The sequence below is a fragment of the Mytilus californianus genome, unplaced genomic scaffold (assembly GCF_021869535.1).
Source record: "Mytilus californianus isolate M0D057914Y unplaced genomic scaffold, xbMytCali1.0.p SCAF_7, whole genome shotgun sequence".
Lineage (NCBI taxonomy): Eukaryota > Metazoa > Mollusca > Bivalvia > Mytilida > Mytilidae > Mytilus > Mytilus californianus.
In genome coordinates, this window is record NW_026262723.1 from 75,196,189 (window position 1) to 75,215,844 (window position 19,656).

Consider the following 19,656-nt stretch of genomic DNA (forward strand, 5'->3'; position numbering starts at 1 on the left):
GTATGCAATAGGTTAACTATATTTGGTGTATGGAAATATTTTATGATGTACATGTCAGTCTGGCAGGTTTTATTTGACCTTGACCTCATTTTCATACTTCATTGCTCAATGTTAAGTCTTTGTGTTTTGGTCTGTTTTTCTAATACTGTATGCAATAGGTCAACTATATTTGGTGTATGGAAATATTTTACGATGTACATGTCAGTCTGGCAGGTTTTATTTGACCTTGATCTCATTTTCATACTTCATTGCTCAATGTTAAGTTTTTGTGTTTTGGTCTGTTATTCTAATACTGTATGCAGTTGGTCAACTATATTTGGTGTATGGAAATATTTTACGATGTACATGTCAGTCTGGCAGGTTTTATTTGACCTTGACCTCATTTTCAAGGTTCATTGCTCAATGTTAAATATTTGTGTTTTGGTCTGTTTTTCTAATACTTTATGCAGTAGGTCACCTATATTTGGTGTATGGAAATATTTTACGATGTACATGTCAGTCTGGCAGGTTTTATTTGTCCTTGACCTCATTTTCACAGTTCATTGCTCAATGTTAAGTTTTTGTTTTTTGGTCTGTTTTTCTTACATTGTATGCAGTAGGTCAACTATATTTGGTGTATGGAAATATTTTACGATGTACATGTCAGTCTGGCAGGTTTTATTTGACCTTGACCTCATTTTCATGGTTCATTGCTTATGTTAAGTTTTTGTGTTTTGGTCTGTTTTTTATTAAACTTTAAGCAATAGGTCAACTTAATTTGGTGTATTGAATGATTGTGAGGTGTATATGTCTGTCTGGCAGGTATCATCTGACCTTCACCTTATTTTCATGGTTCATCAGTCAATGTTCAGTTTTCCTGGTTAACTTTGTTTCTTAGATACTATAAGCAATAGGTCAACTATATTTGATGCATGGAATAACTTTGTGGTTTACATGTCTGTCTGGCAGGGTTCATCTGACCTTGACTTCATTTTCATGGTTCATTGGTCAATATATAATTTCCATGGTTTGGTCTTTCCTTTATACTATAAGTAATAGGTCATCTATATTCTGTGTATTGAAAGATTGTATTAAAGGTGTACATGTATTTCCGGCTTGATTAATCTGACCTTGACCTCATTTTCTTGGATCATAAATGTTAATGTGATACTTGTAGTAAAACTTTACATGTAGGACTATCAACATAAAATCAATGGTCAGTATAGTAGGTGAGACATTTCAGCATGAGCACTCTTGTTATAAGTACAAATGAAATGTGTCCATATGAACTTGAATAGAATCCCAGTTACATACCAGTCCAGTACCCATGAATGAAGTCCCTTAACAAATCTACCATCTTTTAAATGGGATATTGAACCGAATTGAAAATTATGTAAAGACTCTTAATTTTTATACGACCGCAAAACATTTTTGAGGTCGTATGACGTTGGCGTCATCGTTGTCGTCGTCCGAAGACACATTGGTTTTTGCACAATAACTTTAGTTTAAGTGAATGGATCTCTATGAAATTTTACTCTACGGTTCAATACCACAAAAGGAAGGTTGGGATCGATTTTGGGGTTTATGGTACCAACAGTTAAGGAATTAGGGGCCAAAAATATGCATTTTTCTAGTTTCAAACAATAACTTGTGGAACGGTGTATGGATCTCTCTGAAATTATACCACAAGTTTCCATACCACAAAGGGATGGTAAGGATTTGCTTTGGGGGGTTATGGCTCAAACGGTTAGGAATTAGGGGCAAAAAAGGGGGAAAAACAAGGGTGTACTGGTTAATGGACAAATACTTTAGTATAAAACATAATTTAAAGCAGTGTAAGGGAGGTAATTCAAACACATCATTTGAATTACCTCCCTTACACTGCTTTTGAATTATGTTTAAAGAAATGCAAATTTATAAAGGAAGACCTGTAAAAATATCTGCAAATGTTGCATCTTTTTTTTTCACAAAAAAATCCATATGAAAGAGTTGACACCATATTTTAAATTCTATTATAAAATAGATTAAGTTAGCACTATGGTAAATTTAAATGGGTAATTATGGTTGCAAACTCCATTGGAAATTTGAATTGAGATTATGAAAGAATTTTTTGGGGGGAAAAAGAGGGGGGGGGGGGGAGGGGGTAAAAAGAAATTGTGGGGGGTCAATTTTTTTCTCATTTCAGATTTCAGAAATTAAAAAGAAAAATTCTTCAAATATTTATTTTTTTCGGAAAAAAAAAGTGTGTGTGTGTGTGTGGGGGGGGGGGGGGGGTAATACGCAACAGCATAGTGTATTGCACAAAAGCAAAAAAAAAAGGGGGGGGGGGGAATGTTTTAATTTTTTTTGTGGGGGGAGGGGGGGGGGGTCAATTCGCAACAGCAAAGTGTATTGCACAAAAGCAAAAATTGAATATAAATTCAAATCATTTAACCAATTCTAAGTTCTTTGACTTTAGTTATTCTGTGTCAGAAACCTTTTATGTGTCAAATATTTAATTACAATCCAAATTTAGACCTGTATCAAGCGCAGATATTGCTTCCATTTTTGCCCCAACTGTCCAAGGTTGGAGGGGGCCTTGGTGGCCGAGTGGTCTAAGTAGTTACTACTGTAATCACTAGCCAGTCAACACTTAGGTTGTGAGTTCAAACCCCGCTCGTGCGGGTGCACTTGACTCCAATCTTAATTGACTAGGATTGTCAGTTTTCCTATCGAAGGTCTGTGGTTTTCTCCGGGCACTTCGGCTTCCTCCACCAATAAAAACTGGCCACCACGAAATAGCCCAAAAGCGGTGCTTAAAAGTGGCATTAAAACACCAAAAATCAAAAAATCAAATCAGGTTTGGACCTCTGCGGTTGTATCCAGCTGCACTCGGCGAAGCAATTGATTAGTATATCCAAAGGGTATTCATTAAACTTTCAACTTCTGTTAAACATTCTGAAATGTATGGGGTGGATGATTGTCTGAGTAAATGGTCCAAATGTTATTTCTATTTTAACCATGAAGTTAATAAAATTACTCTATTTATACTCAAAACAGTATTTCTCTCTTTATAATAAATGCCGGTCCTGACCCTCTTAACAATTCTTCCAGAAACCATGAAGGGGGCTACTAGTAAGAGAAAGTAATTGAAATTTTGCAGTCTAATATAGGGAATAAAAAATCTGCCCCTCAATTATGATAAAATTGCATAAAGTAATGAGGGAAATAATTGGGTCCCCGTTCCAACTGTGAATCTAAATCTTGGCTTAATAGACTCATTGATGAAGGTTATAATTATTCTGTTATTATTCAATAGTTTGTTTCATATTAATTGGGATAAACATCAATTTTTTTTTTTTGGCTAATTTGTGAATCTATACTGAAATGTTTGTTTGTTTTCCTGCAATGTTTGTTTTGGGCATTGTACAAGATCACGTCTTTCTGTACTGTTTATGATGTTACTGCATTAAATCTTATATATACATATAAGCTGTATTGCTTCTGGTTTGAAATAAACTATTAAACCCCGTCACATTTTCATGTGATTGTCCCAAGTCCAGAAATTTGTCAGTAGTTGTTGTATGACGTACTTAAATGTTTTTTTTTCTTTTTTTGGAGGATGGGTTCAAATGGCAGATCTTTGACTAGCTGTTAAATTTATTCATAACTTTTATAAACTTTTGAAGATTTATAACTAGACATATCGTATAGACTCATGTCTATTATTGGAGACTGTCATGTATATGATGTCCTCTAGATGTCTTGGTTATTCTTGTCATTGAGGTGCCATCTCGCTCATATATACCACACATCTGCTTTTATCCATATCTAATTACAATTTCCCATAGGCTTCAATGCCAAAGACATCCCAAAGCAATAAAACAAGAGTGCACATGCTGAAATGTCTCGCCTTCTTTACTAATCATTGATATTATGTTGATAGTCCTACATATAAAGCTTTATTACAACTGTCACAGTAACTTAACATTAACCAAGTAAACATAACATTGACCAATGAACCATGAAAATGAGGTCAAGGTAAGATGAACCATGCTAGGCAGGCATGTACAGCTAACAATTCTTCCATACAACAAATATAGTTGACCTATTGCTTATAGTTTAAGAAAAACAGACCAAAACACAATAAAATGCTCCGCAGGGCGCAGCTTGATACGACCGCAGAGGTCGAACCCTGAACAGTTGGGGGAAGTATGGACACAACATTCAAGCTTCATACAGCTTTGGATTTGGATTGTGATTAAATATTTGACACAGCATAGGTTTCTAACACAGATTGAATGTGGTCTAAGAACTTAAAAATTTTAAATTGGACATTCACCTATTATGGTCCAATATCCAAAATCTAAATACATGGTTAGATTCAGCATATCAAAGAACCCCAAGAATTCAATTTTTGATGAAATCAAACAAAGTTTAATTTTGGACCCTTTTGACCTCAATGTGGACAAAGTTAATAACGGGGCCCAAAAATCAAAAATCTAAATACATGGTTAGATTCAGCATATCAAAGAACCCCATATATTCAATTTTTGTTGAAATCAAACAAAGTATAATAATGGACCCCGATTTGGACCAACTTGAAAACTGGGCCCATAATCAAAAATCTAAATACATGTTTAGATTCAGCATATCAAAGAACCCTAAGAATTCAATTTTTGTTAAAATCAAACTAAGTTTAATTTTGGACCCTTTGGACCTTAATGTAGACCAATTTGAAAACGGAACCAAAAATTAAGAATCTAAATACACGGTTAGATTCAGCATATCAAAGAACCCCAATAATTCAATTTTTGATGAAATCAAACAAAGTTTAATTTTGGACCCTTTTGACCTCAATGTGGACAAAGTTGATAACGGGGCCCAAAAATCAAAAATCTAAATACATGGTTAGATTCAGCATATCAAAGAACCCCATATATTCAATTTTTGTTGAAATCAAACAAAGTTTAATTTTGGACCCCGATTTGGACCAACTTGAAAACTGGGCCCATAATCAAAAATCTAAATACATGTTTAGATTCAGCATACCAAAGAACCCTAAGAATTCAATTTTTGTTAAAATCAAACTAAGTTTAATTTTGGACCCTTTGGACCTTAATGTAGACCAATTTGAAAACGGAACCAAAATTTAAGAATCTAAATACACAGTTAGATTCGGCATATCAAAGAACCCCAATAATTCAATTTTTGATGAAATCAAACAAAGTTTAATTTTGGACCCTTTGGACCTCAATGTGGACCAATTTAAGAACGGGGCCCAAAATCCAAAAACTAAATACACGGTTAGATTCAGCATATTAAAGAGCCCCATGAAATCAAGAATAAAACCCCATTGAAATTGGTCAAGAAATAAGCAATTTATAGGAAGTATCTTCTTTTGCACAATCCTGTGCTATTAAATATTTCTTGCTATTGCGCAATACTGTACAATTGACAATTTCTTGCTATTGCGCAATATTGTGCTATTGGATATTTCTTGCTATTGCGCAATACTGTGCAATTGAAGATTTCTTGCTATTGCGCAATACTGTGCAATTGAAGATTTCTTGCTATTGTGCAATACTGTGCAATTGAAAATTTCTTGCTATTGCACAATACTTATTATATAATAATTTACACATCCTGTTTGGTGTGTATCTCCTACCATATCATTATTATTTGATTTTAAATATAAATCAGAAATAACCAACTTAAAATGGAAAATTTTAAAAGAAACAAAAAGGAAAAAAAGAAAAAAAAAAAAAATAAATAAATCCCCCCCCAAAATTTTTTGAACCCCCATTATGATTCATCACCCCCAAACTCAATCCCAGCCTTCCCTTTGTGGTATGGTACCTTGCAGTACAATTTCAGAGAGATCCATACACTTGAACACAAGTTATTGTCTGGAAACTAGAAAAAAATGTGTTTTTTGGCCCCTTTTTGGCCCCAAATTCCTAAACGTTTAGGGCAATTACCCCCAAACTCAAACCCAGCTTTCCCTTTGTGATATGGAACCTTGTAGTACAATTTCAGAAAGATCCATACACTTACACACAAGTTATTGTCATGAAACTAGAAAAATGCTTGTTTTTTGCCCCTTTTTTGGCCCCTAATTCCTAAAATTTGGAGGCAATTACCCCCAAAATCAATCCCAGCATTCCTTTAGTGATATGGAACCTTGTGGTACAATGTCAGAGAGATCCATACACTAACACACAAGTTATGTCTGGAAGTTACAAAAATGCTTATTTTTGGCCCCTAATTCCTTTACTGTTATTACCATAACCCCCAAAATCAATCCCAACCTTCCTTTTGTGGTATTGAACCTTGTGGTAAAATTTCATAAAGATCCATTCACTTAAACTAAAGTTAGAGTGCGAAAACCAATGTGTCTTCGGACGACGCCGGACGACGACGACGCCAACGTCATACCAATATACGACCACAAAAATTTTTTTGCGGTCGTATAAAAACTTAACACTGAGCAATGAATCTTGAAAATGAGATCAAGGTAAAAAAAACCTGCATGACTGACATATAGATCATAAAATATTTCCATGCACCAAGTATAGTTGAACTATTGCATATAGTATTAGAAATAAAAGAACCTTAGTGAGCGCACTCACATACCCCACGTCCCCACATTGCCATTGGAGAAATAAAAGTGTAAGAAAAAAAAATTGAATCATAATTTCCTGTCAATATGCACATCTACATAGTATGTCCTTATTATCTACACAGTTTCATGAAATTCTGTTGTGTGGTTTGAGAGGAGTTGCGATGACAAAAGGTTGCAGTAGTATATTGGGCAAATAAGTTCATAGGGGTGTAACTCCTGGAAAAAAAATTGAATCGTAATTTCCTGTCGATATGCACATCTACGTAGTATGTCCTTATTATCTGAAAAGGTTTCATGAAATTCTGTTGTGTGGTTTGAGAGGAGTTGCGATGACAAAAGGTTGCAGTAGTATATTGGGCAAATAAGTTCAAAGGGGTGTAACTCCTGGAAAAAAAATTGAATCGTAATTTCCTGTCAATATGCACATCTACATAGTATGTCCTTATTATCTACACAGTTTCATGAAATTCTGTTGTGTGGTTTGAGAGGAGTTGCGATGACAAAAGGTTGCAGTAGTATATTGGGCAAATAAGTTCATAGGGGCGTAACTCCTGGAAAAAAAATTGAATCGTAATTTCCTGTCGATATGCACATCTACGTAGTATGTCCTTATTATCTGAAAAGGTTTCATGAAATTCTGTTGTGTGATTTGAGAGGAGTTGCGATGACAAAAGGTTGCAGTAGTATATTGGGCAAATAAGTTCAAAGGGGCATAACTCCTGGAAAAAAAATTGAATCGTAATTTCTTGTCGATATGCACATCTACGTAGTATGTCCTTATTATCTGAAAAGGTTTCATGAAATTCTGTTGTGTGGTTTGAGAGGAGTTGCGATGACAAAAGGTTGCAGTAGTATATTGGGCAAATAAGTTCAAAGGGGCGTAACTCCTGGAAAAAAAATTGAATCGTAATTTCCTGTCGATATGCACATCTACATAGTATGTCCTTATTATCTGAAAAGGTTTCATGAAATTCTGTTGTGTGGTTTGAGAGGAGTTGCAATGACAAACTGTTGCAGTAGTACATTAAAGTAAATAAGTTCAAAGGAGCTTAACTCCTAGAAAAAAAATTGAATCGCAATTTCCTGTCGATATGCACAACTACATAGTATGTCCTTATTATCTAAAAAGGTTTCGTGAAATTCTGTTGGGTGGTTTGAGAGGAGTTGCAATGACAAGAAACAGGACTGACGGACGGACGGACGGGTCAAAAACATTATACCCTCCGCAACCCGTTGCGTGGGGTATAAAAAAGACCAAAACACAAAATCTTAACTTTGACCACTGAACCATGAAAATGAGGTCAAGGTCAAATGACACCTGCCAGCTAGACATGTACACCTTACAATCATTCCATACACCAAATATAGTAGACCTATTACATACAGTATAAGAAAAACAGACCAAAACACAAAAACTTAACTATAACCACTGAACCATGAAAATGAGGTCAAGGTCAGATGACACCTGCCAGTTGGAAATGTACACCTTACAGTCTTTTCATACACTGAATACACTAGACCTATTGCTTATAGTATCTGAGATATGGACTTGACCACTAAAACTTAACCTTTTTCACTGATCCATGAAATGAGGTTGAGGTCAAGTGAAAACTGTCTGACAGACATGAGGACCTTGTAAGGTACGCACATACCAAATATAGTTATCCTTTTACTTATAATAAGACAGAATTTAACATTACAAAAAATCTTAACTTTTTTTTCAAGTAGTCACTGAACCATGAAAATGAGGTCAAGGACATTGGACATGTGACCTACGGAAACTTCGTAACATGAGGCATCCATATACAAAGTATGAAGCATCCAGATCTTCCACCTTCTAAAATATAAAGCCGGATCACTATCCCTATGTCGAGCTTTCTGCGACAAAAGTCGCAGGCTCGACAAAAATTACATAATTAACTAAAATTAAGTGGTTCACAATATAAAGAAATCCATACATGTTCACAGTTGTCCTACCTCCAATGTATGGGAAGGTTGGCATTTATATGTCTTTTTGATTTAAAATAAGTTAAGTTAAAAAGGACTTTTGATGTTGGCTTCAACTGGGTCATTTGTTTGTAGTGAATGTACAGTACTCCATATGATAAAAGAAGGGGTATAAATCAGATATCCTGAGTACATGGCTATAAAACATCAGCCTGACAATACAAATAATCAAAAGCCAAAAGTCAAGGTAAAGTATTAACAATAGAGACGGTGTGAATGAATTGAACAACAATGCAAAGATCTGTTACCAACACTGATTTAAAAAAAAAACCCAAAAAACCCAACCATGTAATGAAATTCTTAAGGGTTCCGCGGAACCCAGTGTCTCGCCTACTTTTGCTGTTGTCTATGTTTTCAGTGTGATGGGGGAATGCACATAATAGATACAGTTAATGAAATGGTTTATGAATTTAATAAATGTTTTAAAAACTTCAACTGCAGACTGTATGTAATGTTAACTGGAAGAAAAACTGAGTCCATTTATAAGTAATATACGGAAAAACAGGAAATAAATTTTAGATACTAGCTTTTGATCATAAACAAGCTTCTGTCCAAGTTTGGTACAAATCCAGGATAGTTTAAGAAAGTTATTAAAATTTTAAAAACTTTAACCACAGAGTGAATGTAATGTTAACTGGCAGAAAAACTAAGTCCATTTATAAGTAAAATACGGAAAAAAAGGATTTTTTTTTTTACAAAATTAATTTCTGGATACTATCTTATGATCATAAACAAGCTTCTGTCCAAGTTTGATAGAAATCCAGGATAGTTTAAGAAAGTTATTAAAATTTCAAAAACTTTAACCACATAGTTAATATTTGTGGACGCCGCTGCCGACGCCAATGACGGAATGTAGGATCGCTATGTCTCGCTTTTGCGACAAAAGTCGCAGGCTCGACAATAAAACCTACACTGACAAGGTTTTTTACATGGAACATATACACTACTGCTCAGAAACCTAGAAAGACTAAGATAACCTCATGAATTCATACCTCAAGCTCCCTTTTTGTATATTATGCTATGGGAAACCCCAACAATAAATCAGAACTTAAACTAAAGTAGAAGGTGCACAGTGATGATATGGAATAAATTCTTTGAATGTTACATTGAAATCTATAAAATTGTTTGTGGATTCAAAATGCCTTCTCTGATTTTTCTAGTCAAAGTTCATGTTTTGTAAAGGGAAACCTAGAAAAAAAGTAAACATTGCAGCAAAATAGAGTAAGGATTTGATGAAATAAGATAGATATAAAAAGATCAAAATGTCTATCAACCAAATATTCCACACAAATTAATGGATTAAATGCTGCTTCACTATCATGAACCTTTTATACCTGACAACTGGACAGGTTTTGCTCATTATTGAAGGTCATATGGTGACCTACAGTTGATTACATTTACACCATTTGGTCTTGAATGGATAGTTGTCTCACTGACAATTGTACCACATCTTTTTTTATGCCTCCACCAAGGCAAGGGGTCATTAAGTGTTACCCTTGACCGTATTTCCGTCCGTCCGTCCCATTTTCGTTTCTGAACTCTTTTAAGTTTTACTCATCTAAAATTTATGAAACTCATACACAAGGCTAAGAACCAAAACTCGTAGACAGAGTTCGAATTTGGGCAGTGAGTCACATTATGCTCCTTTATAACTCGAAGAGCAAATTTTTTCCTTCCTGCACTCTGACAAGTTTTCCCTCATCAAAATTTTATGAAAATCATTCGTAAGGGTTCCACGGAACCTAGTGTCTCGCCTACTTTTGCTGTTAGTCGCAGGCTCAACAAAAATGGGGAAAAAATTATTAAAAATTTCCCTCTAGATACTATCTTTTGATTGTTAGAAGTTCTGTCCAAGTTTGGTAAAAATTCAAGAAGGTTTATGAATCTAATAAATGTTTTAAAAACTTTAACTGCAGACTGTACGTAATGTTAACTGGAATAAACTTAAGTCCATTTATAAGTAATATACGGAAAAACAGGAAATAAATTTTTACAAAATTTTCTTCTAGATACTAGCTTTTGATCATAAACAAGCTTCTGTCAAAGTGTGGTACAAATCCAGGATAGTTTAAGAAAGTTATTAAAATTTGAAAAACTTTAACCACAGAGTGAATGTTATGTTAACTGGCAGAAAAACTAAGTCCATACATGAGTAAAATACGGATAAACAGGATTTTTTTTTTTACAAAACTTACTTCTGGATACCATCTTATGATCATAAACAAGCTTCTGTCCAAGTTTGGTTGAAATGCAGGATAGTTTAAGAAGGTTATTAAAATTTCAAAAACTTTAACCACAGAGTGAATATTTGTGGACGCCGCCGCCGACGACACAGACAGAGTGTAGGATCACTAAGTCTCGCTTTTGCGAAAAAAGTCACAGGCTTGACAAAAGTTCACAGAGAGTTCAAATTTAGGCAGAGAGTGACTTACTGTTATAGAGTTGTGCTTTATTATAACTTGGAAAATTGCAAATATTTTTTGTTACCACATTCTTACTTAAGTTTGTCTAATCCAAATTTTATGAAACCCAGACACAATACTAATAAACCACAACACCAAGACAGAGCTTGAGTTTGGGTTGTGAGTCACTTACTGTTCTAGAGTTATGCCCCTTTTTAATTTGGAAAATTGCAAACCTTAAGTGGGGCATTCATGTCCTCAGACACATTCTTCTTATATTTTACACTGTACCAGCAAGAGAAATAATTTGCTTCAAAATGTAAATTCATGATTCTTAAAAGTGTTTTTAATAGTAATACATAAACAAAACATTTCATAAAAGTTTTTAACTTTGTTTTAATAAATATCTGATAATTTGTTATGAAATATATGTGATTTCTATAAAAATTAACAATGGAATCTAAGGGAACACAACACATACATGCAACAGTAAAAATATCTCCTAAGAAACTAATAAATTACTTATGAAAAATGAAAAAATAAAAAGTCCAGAATCTTCAGAAAATGTAGTAACATAACTCATTATGGTGTCATAAACAACTAGAAGGTCTGGTTTTATCCCGCACAACATCAACATGGTAGACATCTTGTTCTTTTTCCTTGGCATTTGCAGTGACTGAAAAAATATAAAGCCTGATTGTAATGCATACATAATTCGAATAACCAGTCAATTAACTTACCTGTTTGAATTTGAACATTATGAAACATAAATACTGCAACCAAAACAAATTGCGCATCTCTGAAATTTTAAAGAATTCAATATTTTGGTTGGAAATTTCTTACCTTAACAGAAGTGTCAATGTTAATCTGGTTAATCTGGTACAGTAAAATTGTCATCGTTTACATTATAAATCCTGTAATTGCTGTAATACTGGATAAAAAACCAATAGAAAAATTTTGTTTTCATATTTGAATCAGCATAGACATGTACTTTGCATAAACATAAAAAAAGCCTTTGGAAACAGACATTACAGTACACATAGTTGTCAATATTTACACACCAATCAATCAGTTGTACTAAATCAGATGTGATGAAGCTGGGGTAGCAAATGTTGCCTGTGGTCCTGGTAAATCTGCCACTGGGCATTCCCTCATTACATTGTTGTTACTTACACAAAGTCTTTGAAACATGAATAGGCATTACACAAAACTTAAGTGGGTTGGATAAAGAAACTAATAAATGAATAAACCAATACATACCCTCTTGACAGAGGGAGGAAGAATAATGAAATTGTCCTTCCAGGTATGAAATTACCAAATGAAAATTTCTAATGAAATAGCATTATCAAATATTAAACTTACATTTCTCAACTGATAATGAATCCATCCTATCTCAAGTGCAACAAATGGTAGAAAAATCGACTAAAAAAAAGAAAAACCCAAAATTATGAGTTATTAAATTATTAACAGCTGTGCCAGAAGTGTATGATCCATCCATCCTGGTAATTTGTATACATGTTATTGAACGAACAAACATAATTTAAGGTATGCATAAAAGTGTCATGATAGTAGTGCTTGTATGCACTGTTGTATGCACTGTGAAACATTTGAAAAATTGCAAAGTTTTTGAAAATTAAAGTCCCATTTCTTTGAAATGACCACTCGGAAAATTGTGAAAATCAATAGGGAGCTGAAGTATTTTAGTTTTGACATTGTTAACCAACGCAGTGGTACAGTGATTGCAAACAAGTTGTTACCAAACATATGAAAAATTGAAATATTAAGATATTTATTATATGCATGTACATGCAACTTTGCAAGAAAGGCAAATAATCCAGGTAGACTGCATTACAAATCTGATTTTTAACAAACATACACAACTGATTCTCAAGCATGGGGAACTTTCTTACACACAGCAAATATGTTAAACGAAGAATGTTTATTTTTGTCTACTTTTACTGTTTGATTTTTCTTATATGTTTCATTTTATCTACTTTTATGGATATTGTTTTCTTAGCTTTATTTTTGTTTACTTTTAAGACTAATTTTTATTATGTTTATCATTGTCTACCTTCCAGGTTGTCTTTCCTATTCATCCTTGTCAATATTAAAATGTATTTTATCTTTTTGTCTTTTGTGAAGTTTGGTTGCTGTCTCATTCAGGGGCTGCTCTGGCTCCAAAAAAGTTGGAGCCAGAAAAATCACCAGCTGCTATATTTTGTCACCAGTTTGAAAAAATTGGAGCTAACTTTAGAGGCAGCTAGAGTGTTTATTTCCTCTACAAACATTGAAACAATGCTCAATTTAAATTTCTTATGCACTGTACATCATTTAACTTTAAGTAATGATTTTTCATGTAATGTATTGCTCTGTTATATTATGTTTTTTCTTCCTTTCTGTGAAAGAACAAAACAAACAGGTTCACTTACACTATCGTTAAAGCTAGGATTTTGAGGGATTCATACATATCGTATGTTTTTATTTGATTGTTTATGTCTCCAAGCAGGGACTAAAAGGACTTACATAATGACTATATTGGTCAATGTTCCTGTCCTTATAAGATCTATTAGCTTATGGTCTGTATATGCTACAGAATAGAGAAAATGTTTTTAAATAAAAAAAAAAAAAGAATAGAAAATGGGCAATTTTGAATTAATTTTTTTACTTTTACCAATTCAAATGACAATCGTTAATATTACCATTACAGTCAAGAAATGAAAATTTTGACATGGGAAAATGTTGACCCTAGAAATATCGCCAGCAGCCGTATTTTGTCGCCAGATGAAATAAAAAATCGCAATTTGCAACATTGGCGAAGCCCAGCATGGTACCTGTCATTTGCATAAAAAAACACATCTCTTTATTCATGTTTGACAATTTTTACCATATAATATTAGTTCTCCATTAATTGGAATACATGTACATGTAACTAGTCTAACCTTTACAAATAATTTTCCAAAAACCTTTCAACTTTATCTGTCCTGTAAAGTACTGATCAACATACATGTACTTGTATCAATCTAGATACTATCACTAATTAACTTATTATATATTGTACAATTTTGTACCTGGAAATAAAACAGTCCAAAGCCACATTTTAAAACCAGCCTGCATACTATTGCCAACAGAATCAAACTAGCAATCTTCAACCCTTCTGTCTGCTTTAAGGTCAAATTAATATCTGTTTCTGATTTTTCAGGTTTAACAACTGACTTCTGGCTGTCTTGTGTTTGTATATTATGACTATCTATATTTCTCTGTATTTTGACAGTCCCTCTATGCCTGAGTTCAGACTGTATATTCTGCTGTTGAACAGCACTCTGTTGTTCTGATTTGGTCTGCACTTCTGGTCCTGTAGCTTTAAGATTCAATTCTGGTGCAGTAGTTTTAGCTGCAAGGTTTTCTTCTTTTATAGCATTAGCACTGGTATTGGTCAATTTGTCTTCATCTGTTTTATTTTCAATAACTTCTGATGAGCAAAAAAAAACAAAATAAATTATGAAATGAACTCATCAATATTCTGACACTCCATTAGTTTACACCCTATTGGTCCAGTTGGCCACTTCCCAATAGTAAAATATTTGTCTGACAAAAGATACACAACTTTGAGATAAGATTAAATGTGTTATGCATGAAGTCCAATTTAATAAATGAAATATATACAGTTTTGTAATTGTCAATATCCTATATACAGGTGCTCTTTAAAAACAATTATTTTTTGTCTATTTTGTTAGCTTAGCCTTCTGTAGCAAGTTCATTCAGAACCCTAGATGTAATTAGGTCTGGACCAGCTGTCTTGTGAGGATTTAGATTCTTTGTATTTTCAGTATTCCATTATCTGTGATGTTTCCTTCTGGCATGGATGGATAAATTTTATTAGAAGATCCACATCTACATCATGTACATGTATCTTGGGATTTCTGGTTTCAAATACTTGTTCTTTCAGAAAAAGCAGACTAGAACTGTTGGTTAATATAAAAACAAGGAGATGTTGTATGATTGCCAATGAGACAACTATCCACCAGATTTACAATGAAGTGAATGTAAGCAATTCTAGGCGACCGTAGGGCCTTCTAGTATGAGAAAAACCCATACTGTATAGTTAGGCTATAAAAGGCCCGGATATGAAAATTGTGAAACAATTCAAACGTGAAAACTAACCGCCTAATTTATAACAAAACAATTTAATGAAAAAACAAATATAACAGACATGAACCAATGACAACCACTGAAGTACAGGCTCCTCGGTTTGTTGGTGTTATCCAAAGAGTCTGAATGTAATGTAATAGAACAAGTTTTTCAAACCAGGAATTCCAAGATACATGAATTTTTTCTGTTCACCAATGTAATGTAATATTACTGAAAAATTTATTTCTTTTTAATTGTACATAAGCCATGCATGCAACGACACACAACATAATAGTCAAAGTTGTGACTGAGTGCAGAAATACTGTAAATTCAGAAATTTTTGCGATGTTTTTATTATTGCGAAAAATGCGACAGGATTATAATCGCAATAATTTAAACTCGCATTTTGAAATTTTTTATATAAATTAAACAGAATTTTTCTCAATATCGCAAAAATTGAAATTGCATTTTAGTCTAAAATGACAAAATCGCAATAATAAATGCACGCAATAATTTCTGAATTTACAGTACTTAGATAGATCATCTTTTTTTCCATTTGGAGATGCAACGGCCATACTTCCACGTCGTCCATAAGATGTGTCAGCCATACCGCCACATAGTCCATAGGAGGTATCGTCCATACATTTGTACCTTGTAAAGATGTATCGTCCATACTTTAAGCATTTATTACAATGTGGTTATAACATAAAATATAATAATACAACAAGTATTATTTCAAAGTTATAACATAAATATGATTTTGTAGTATCTATTATGTACAAGTTTTCCAGTTTGAAAGAATCAGTATAGATCAATACGATATATGAAGTTGGTAGAGGGGTGCATATTATACACAAACATAGACGGTTTTTGATTTAAAATTTTTTTTTTAATATCGTTTTTTATCTTCTTTATTGTATATATTCAAGACATTTTTTTATTGGTAATTTTTTTTGATAACATTTTTTTCTTTCATTATTGAATATACAAAGTACTGGTCCTGCATGAGTGAGCTTAAAATGAAATTATTAAATTTAACAATTTGATTGAACAATCAATACTGAACATCATTTTTATCTTTCAATATACTTTTATAAAATTAATAAATCTTAGTTACATAATGAAAGCTCTACCATTTTATTGTGTATGACTTTAAAATTATTTAATTACAGTTGAACCTCGTTATGTTGAACTCGGTTGTGTCGAAAACTCGGATGAGTCTAAGTAATTTCTCGGTCCCGGTAAAATTCCTGTTTGATCAATGCATAATTACCTCTGATGAGTCAAACTCGGTTGATTCGAATACTCGGTTAAGTCAAGTAAATTTTTTAGTTCTGTCGATGTAAAGTTCATGTAAATTGACCCCGATGACTCGAAGTTCGAAAGTAAGAATTTTCAAAAGATGCAGACCTGATGATAAAAATTCAAATCGGATGTATTTCTTATGTAACCTAATCATTTTCAAAAGAGATTAAAGCTGAGTAAACATACTTGTTTGTATAACAGTTAAAATGACATGTTTATGGTGACCAGTAATTAACACCTTTGTTGATCGTTCAAGCGGAATGTTAGTGTGTTGAACATTATTCACATCAGATAAAAACAAAATGAATTTAAATGACCCAAGCCGAGATTAAATGAATTGTTAGATTTAAAACTCATTAATTACAATAAATAAAAGGATAAGAACAATTATGATAAATTCATGATAATTTAATATAAAGCAAACGACCTCTGGCTCATCAGAGACCGTTCATAACTTAATTCGTTCTGCAAGTGATTTCATAATTTATAGTGACTGACCTTTGTAGATATTTGTTTAGACTATTGATTTTATTTGTGCATGAATTGTATCTGTACTTGTGTGTTTAATTATTATGAAGGACCAAAAATGGAGATTGAATACACAATCATAAAGTGTCATATTGAAATAAGGCACACTGTTCATTGTATCTAGTTTACACAAATCTCATACCGTATTTCATGCATTCCAAATTTATGACGACACACTCGACCTCGGATGAGTCGAACCTTGGATGTATTGAATACTTTGGTCCGATCTCTTTCACTTCGACACAACGAGGCTCGACTGTAATCAATTTGGTTGTGTAATCAGTCTTTTATATTATTTTCATCTTTCAATAGACTTAAATGAAGATAATATACATGGTTTAATTGTTCCCTATTTAAGTTTTTTTTACAGTGAAATAGATTTTTTTTTAATTTTTGTTTTTACATTTTTTAATTTTAAAAAAAATATTAAAAAATTTTTTTTTTTTACTTTTTATTTCACGATTTTGGAGGGATGAAAAGGGGTGCGTATTATACACAACTGCGAACTATACACGGCTAAATACGGTATTTATTTTTACTTCTGTACATGTACATGTACGTTTATGCTGCAAGGTCTGTACTTCAAAAAGACTGCTCAAACAGCTTGTCTTGTTACAAGAATTTCAGTACCCAATGTATGTTTGTATCCACTTGAACTCAGCTTTGGTGCTGTTGTTTTTATAGTGATCTCGTTTTGTATTTCCTTTACAATTTCTTGACAAAATCATAATAAATACCATATGTTCATTAAAGAAATGATAATCAAACTGATAATAAGCAATTAAAAATCTTCTTAAATTTTAAAATTAATCATTATCTGATTACTTAGTTTTATATTTCAAAACTTAACCTATTGTTTCAACTTATGACAGAAATTAATCTCCCGATTTGGATATTCATTTTTATTTGTTTTATTTTTTCAGTTTGTTTTTTACGCAAGATATTAAAAATCCATTTATTTTCTAATATAAATATTTTATAAGATAAAGCACATTTATATATGATATATATAATGTGTATCCCAAGTGTATAACATATAAAAACATGACAAATAATGTACCGGTACATACAGCATAATACATTTACAAGTTATAATAACCATCTACATCATACGTGTACATATCACAATACTTTATAAATAAAATTTATTTCCGCAAAAAAAACAACATGGCAGACGCGTCTTTACAAAGTATGGACAATGTTGTCGTATGGCCGATACATCTTTACAAGGTAGGAGGATACATCCTATGGACGTCGTGTCCTGCATCGCTTTTTTCAATGGTGAGAAGGAGAGACTACATAACATATTTTCCGTCACTTCTTTTGTGCTTTATGAATGTCCAGAATATCTTCATACAGTCACGAATTTCGTTGATGTTATCAACTGGTGGTGTTACAATGAATTCCACATGCTATATGTCATGGCTGTATTTATTTCTTCCAGTCTTGGAAAATGGGTCATAAACCAATAAACCAAGATCTTTACAAAAAGCTCTGCGATTACTCAGTATGTAGAGCTACAATTAAAGCACTCCGTTGTTATTCTGTAGTTACCTTTTTCCGATTCATATTGATTTGTGAGCCTTTTCATTCGTTTGTCGGCATTTTCTAAGATTTTTCGTCTCCTTGCTTCACGTCTTGCTTCTGAATCTGCCATTTTGAAAAACATAAATTAATGAAAAATAATATGAGTTTTGAAACATCGGTTGGTCTATTTTCCTCCATGGAATTAGTTAATAACTAAATATATAATTTATTTATTTAAAATAATTAGTGCCTTTTTAATTATACGATGAAAGATTCATATTTGCTAATAAAAAATTAATTGAACGGATTTTATGTACTTATTTTTTTCCCCCAAGAAAAAGAAATATTTTCGGATTTAATCACTTCGTGAATATGAAAAAAATAGATTTACTATGTAGTAATAGATCAGTCGCTTGATCCATAATTCTTGCTATATAAAATAAAAAAATAAGATAGAGATTTTTTTCATTTATCTTATTTTATTCGAAACAAAACATTGTCCTTCCATATGGTTACTTTCGATTTCGAATGACAAAAATATTATTGAATGGTAAATTCATCATTTTTTCTCACAAGGGCCAAACAAGAGTTTTGATGAATACTTACATGCCTGTATACTTATAGATATACAGAAAAACTCGACAAGTCCTAAATAATCTTTCATTCACCATAAAAAAGGCCTAATAATTTCCTTGGGTATGTTGGCAATTTTACAGTCCTCTATTTTTAATATTACTTAGTTTTTAAAATAACAATGATGTCTCTTACAGTCTTACCAGACTCACTGAAATGTGCCGGACTGTGTAGTGTCTTAATTTTGCTAAATCACTCATATATAAGTATTAAATATTGATATATCTATATGAGACATACCTACCAACCTCTGAAACCTTCAATGAGGGAGATTTCCCCCTCAGCTATGACAGTTGAGGGGGAAATTTTGCGCGAACAACATTTTCAAGCTAAATAATGAACTGTACATTTATTCATCTACAAAACACCAATGAAAGTTAATACATATACTTTATTTCTTCAGTTCATTGTTTTTTATACAAGTTTTTTTTTGCCTTTTTCAAAACCTCTGAGTCAGGACAATACCCATAACATTTCATATTTTGATTTTGTTGTGAGTCTCACACTAAGCATTCTTTTAAAAGTCGTACAGATCACCAGAAG

At 32.7% G+C, this 19,656-nt stretch overlaps 2 protein-coding genes across 6 annotated transcripts in view; one reads left to right on the forward strand and one right to left on the reverse strand.

Moving 5' to 3' along the window:
- Positions 1-11,323: 11,323 nt before the first annotated feature.
- On the reverse strand, positions 11,324-18,610 carry LOC127708497 (uncharacterized). The gene is made up of 4 exons (XM_052213388.1): positions 18,508-18,610; positions 14,061-14,461; positions 12,355-12,414; positions 11,324-11,668 (listed from the first exon to the last, which is right to left on the reverse strand). Exons 1-4 carry the CDS (start codon positions 18,608-18,610, stop codon positions 11,495-11,497), a joined length of 738 nt encoding a protein of 245 aa, XP_052069348.1. The 3' UTR covers positions 11,324-11,494.
- Positions 18,611-18,983: 373 nt separating this feature from the next.
- LOC127708492 (solute carrier family 25 member 16-like) overlaps positions 18,984-19,656 on the forward strand; it is a 29,354-nt gene continuing 28,681 nt past the window's right edge. For 4 of the 5 annotated variants that reach the window (XR_007985281.1, XR_007985280.1, XR_007985282.1 and 1 more), the window contains exon 1: positions 18,984-19,030. The gene's annotated coding sequence lies outside the window, so the exon portion shown is untranslated. The other variant, XM_052213381.1, reaches the window with a different exon arrangement.

Bases quoted from the DNA above. Each gene is read 5' to 3' on its own strand.
- LOC127708497 (XM_052213388.1), bottom strand. From the start codon at position 18,610: ATGGCAGATTCAGAAGCAAGACGTGAAGCAAGGAGACGAAAAATCTTA. The intron at 14,462-18,507 runs GTAACTACAGAA...TTTGCTCATCAG, and splicing joins TCAATATGAATCGGAAAAAG to AAGTTATTGAAAATAAAACA. The intron at 11,669-12,354 runs GTAAGTTTAATA...ATATTTTTTCAG, and splicing joins TTCATTATCAGTTGAGAAAT to TCACTGCAAATGCCAAGGAA.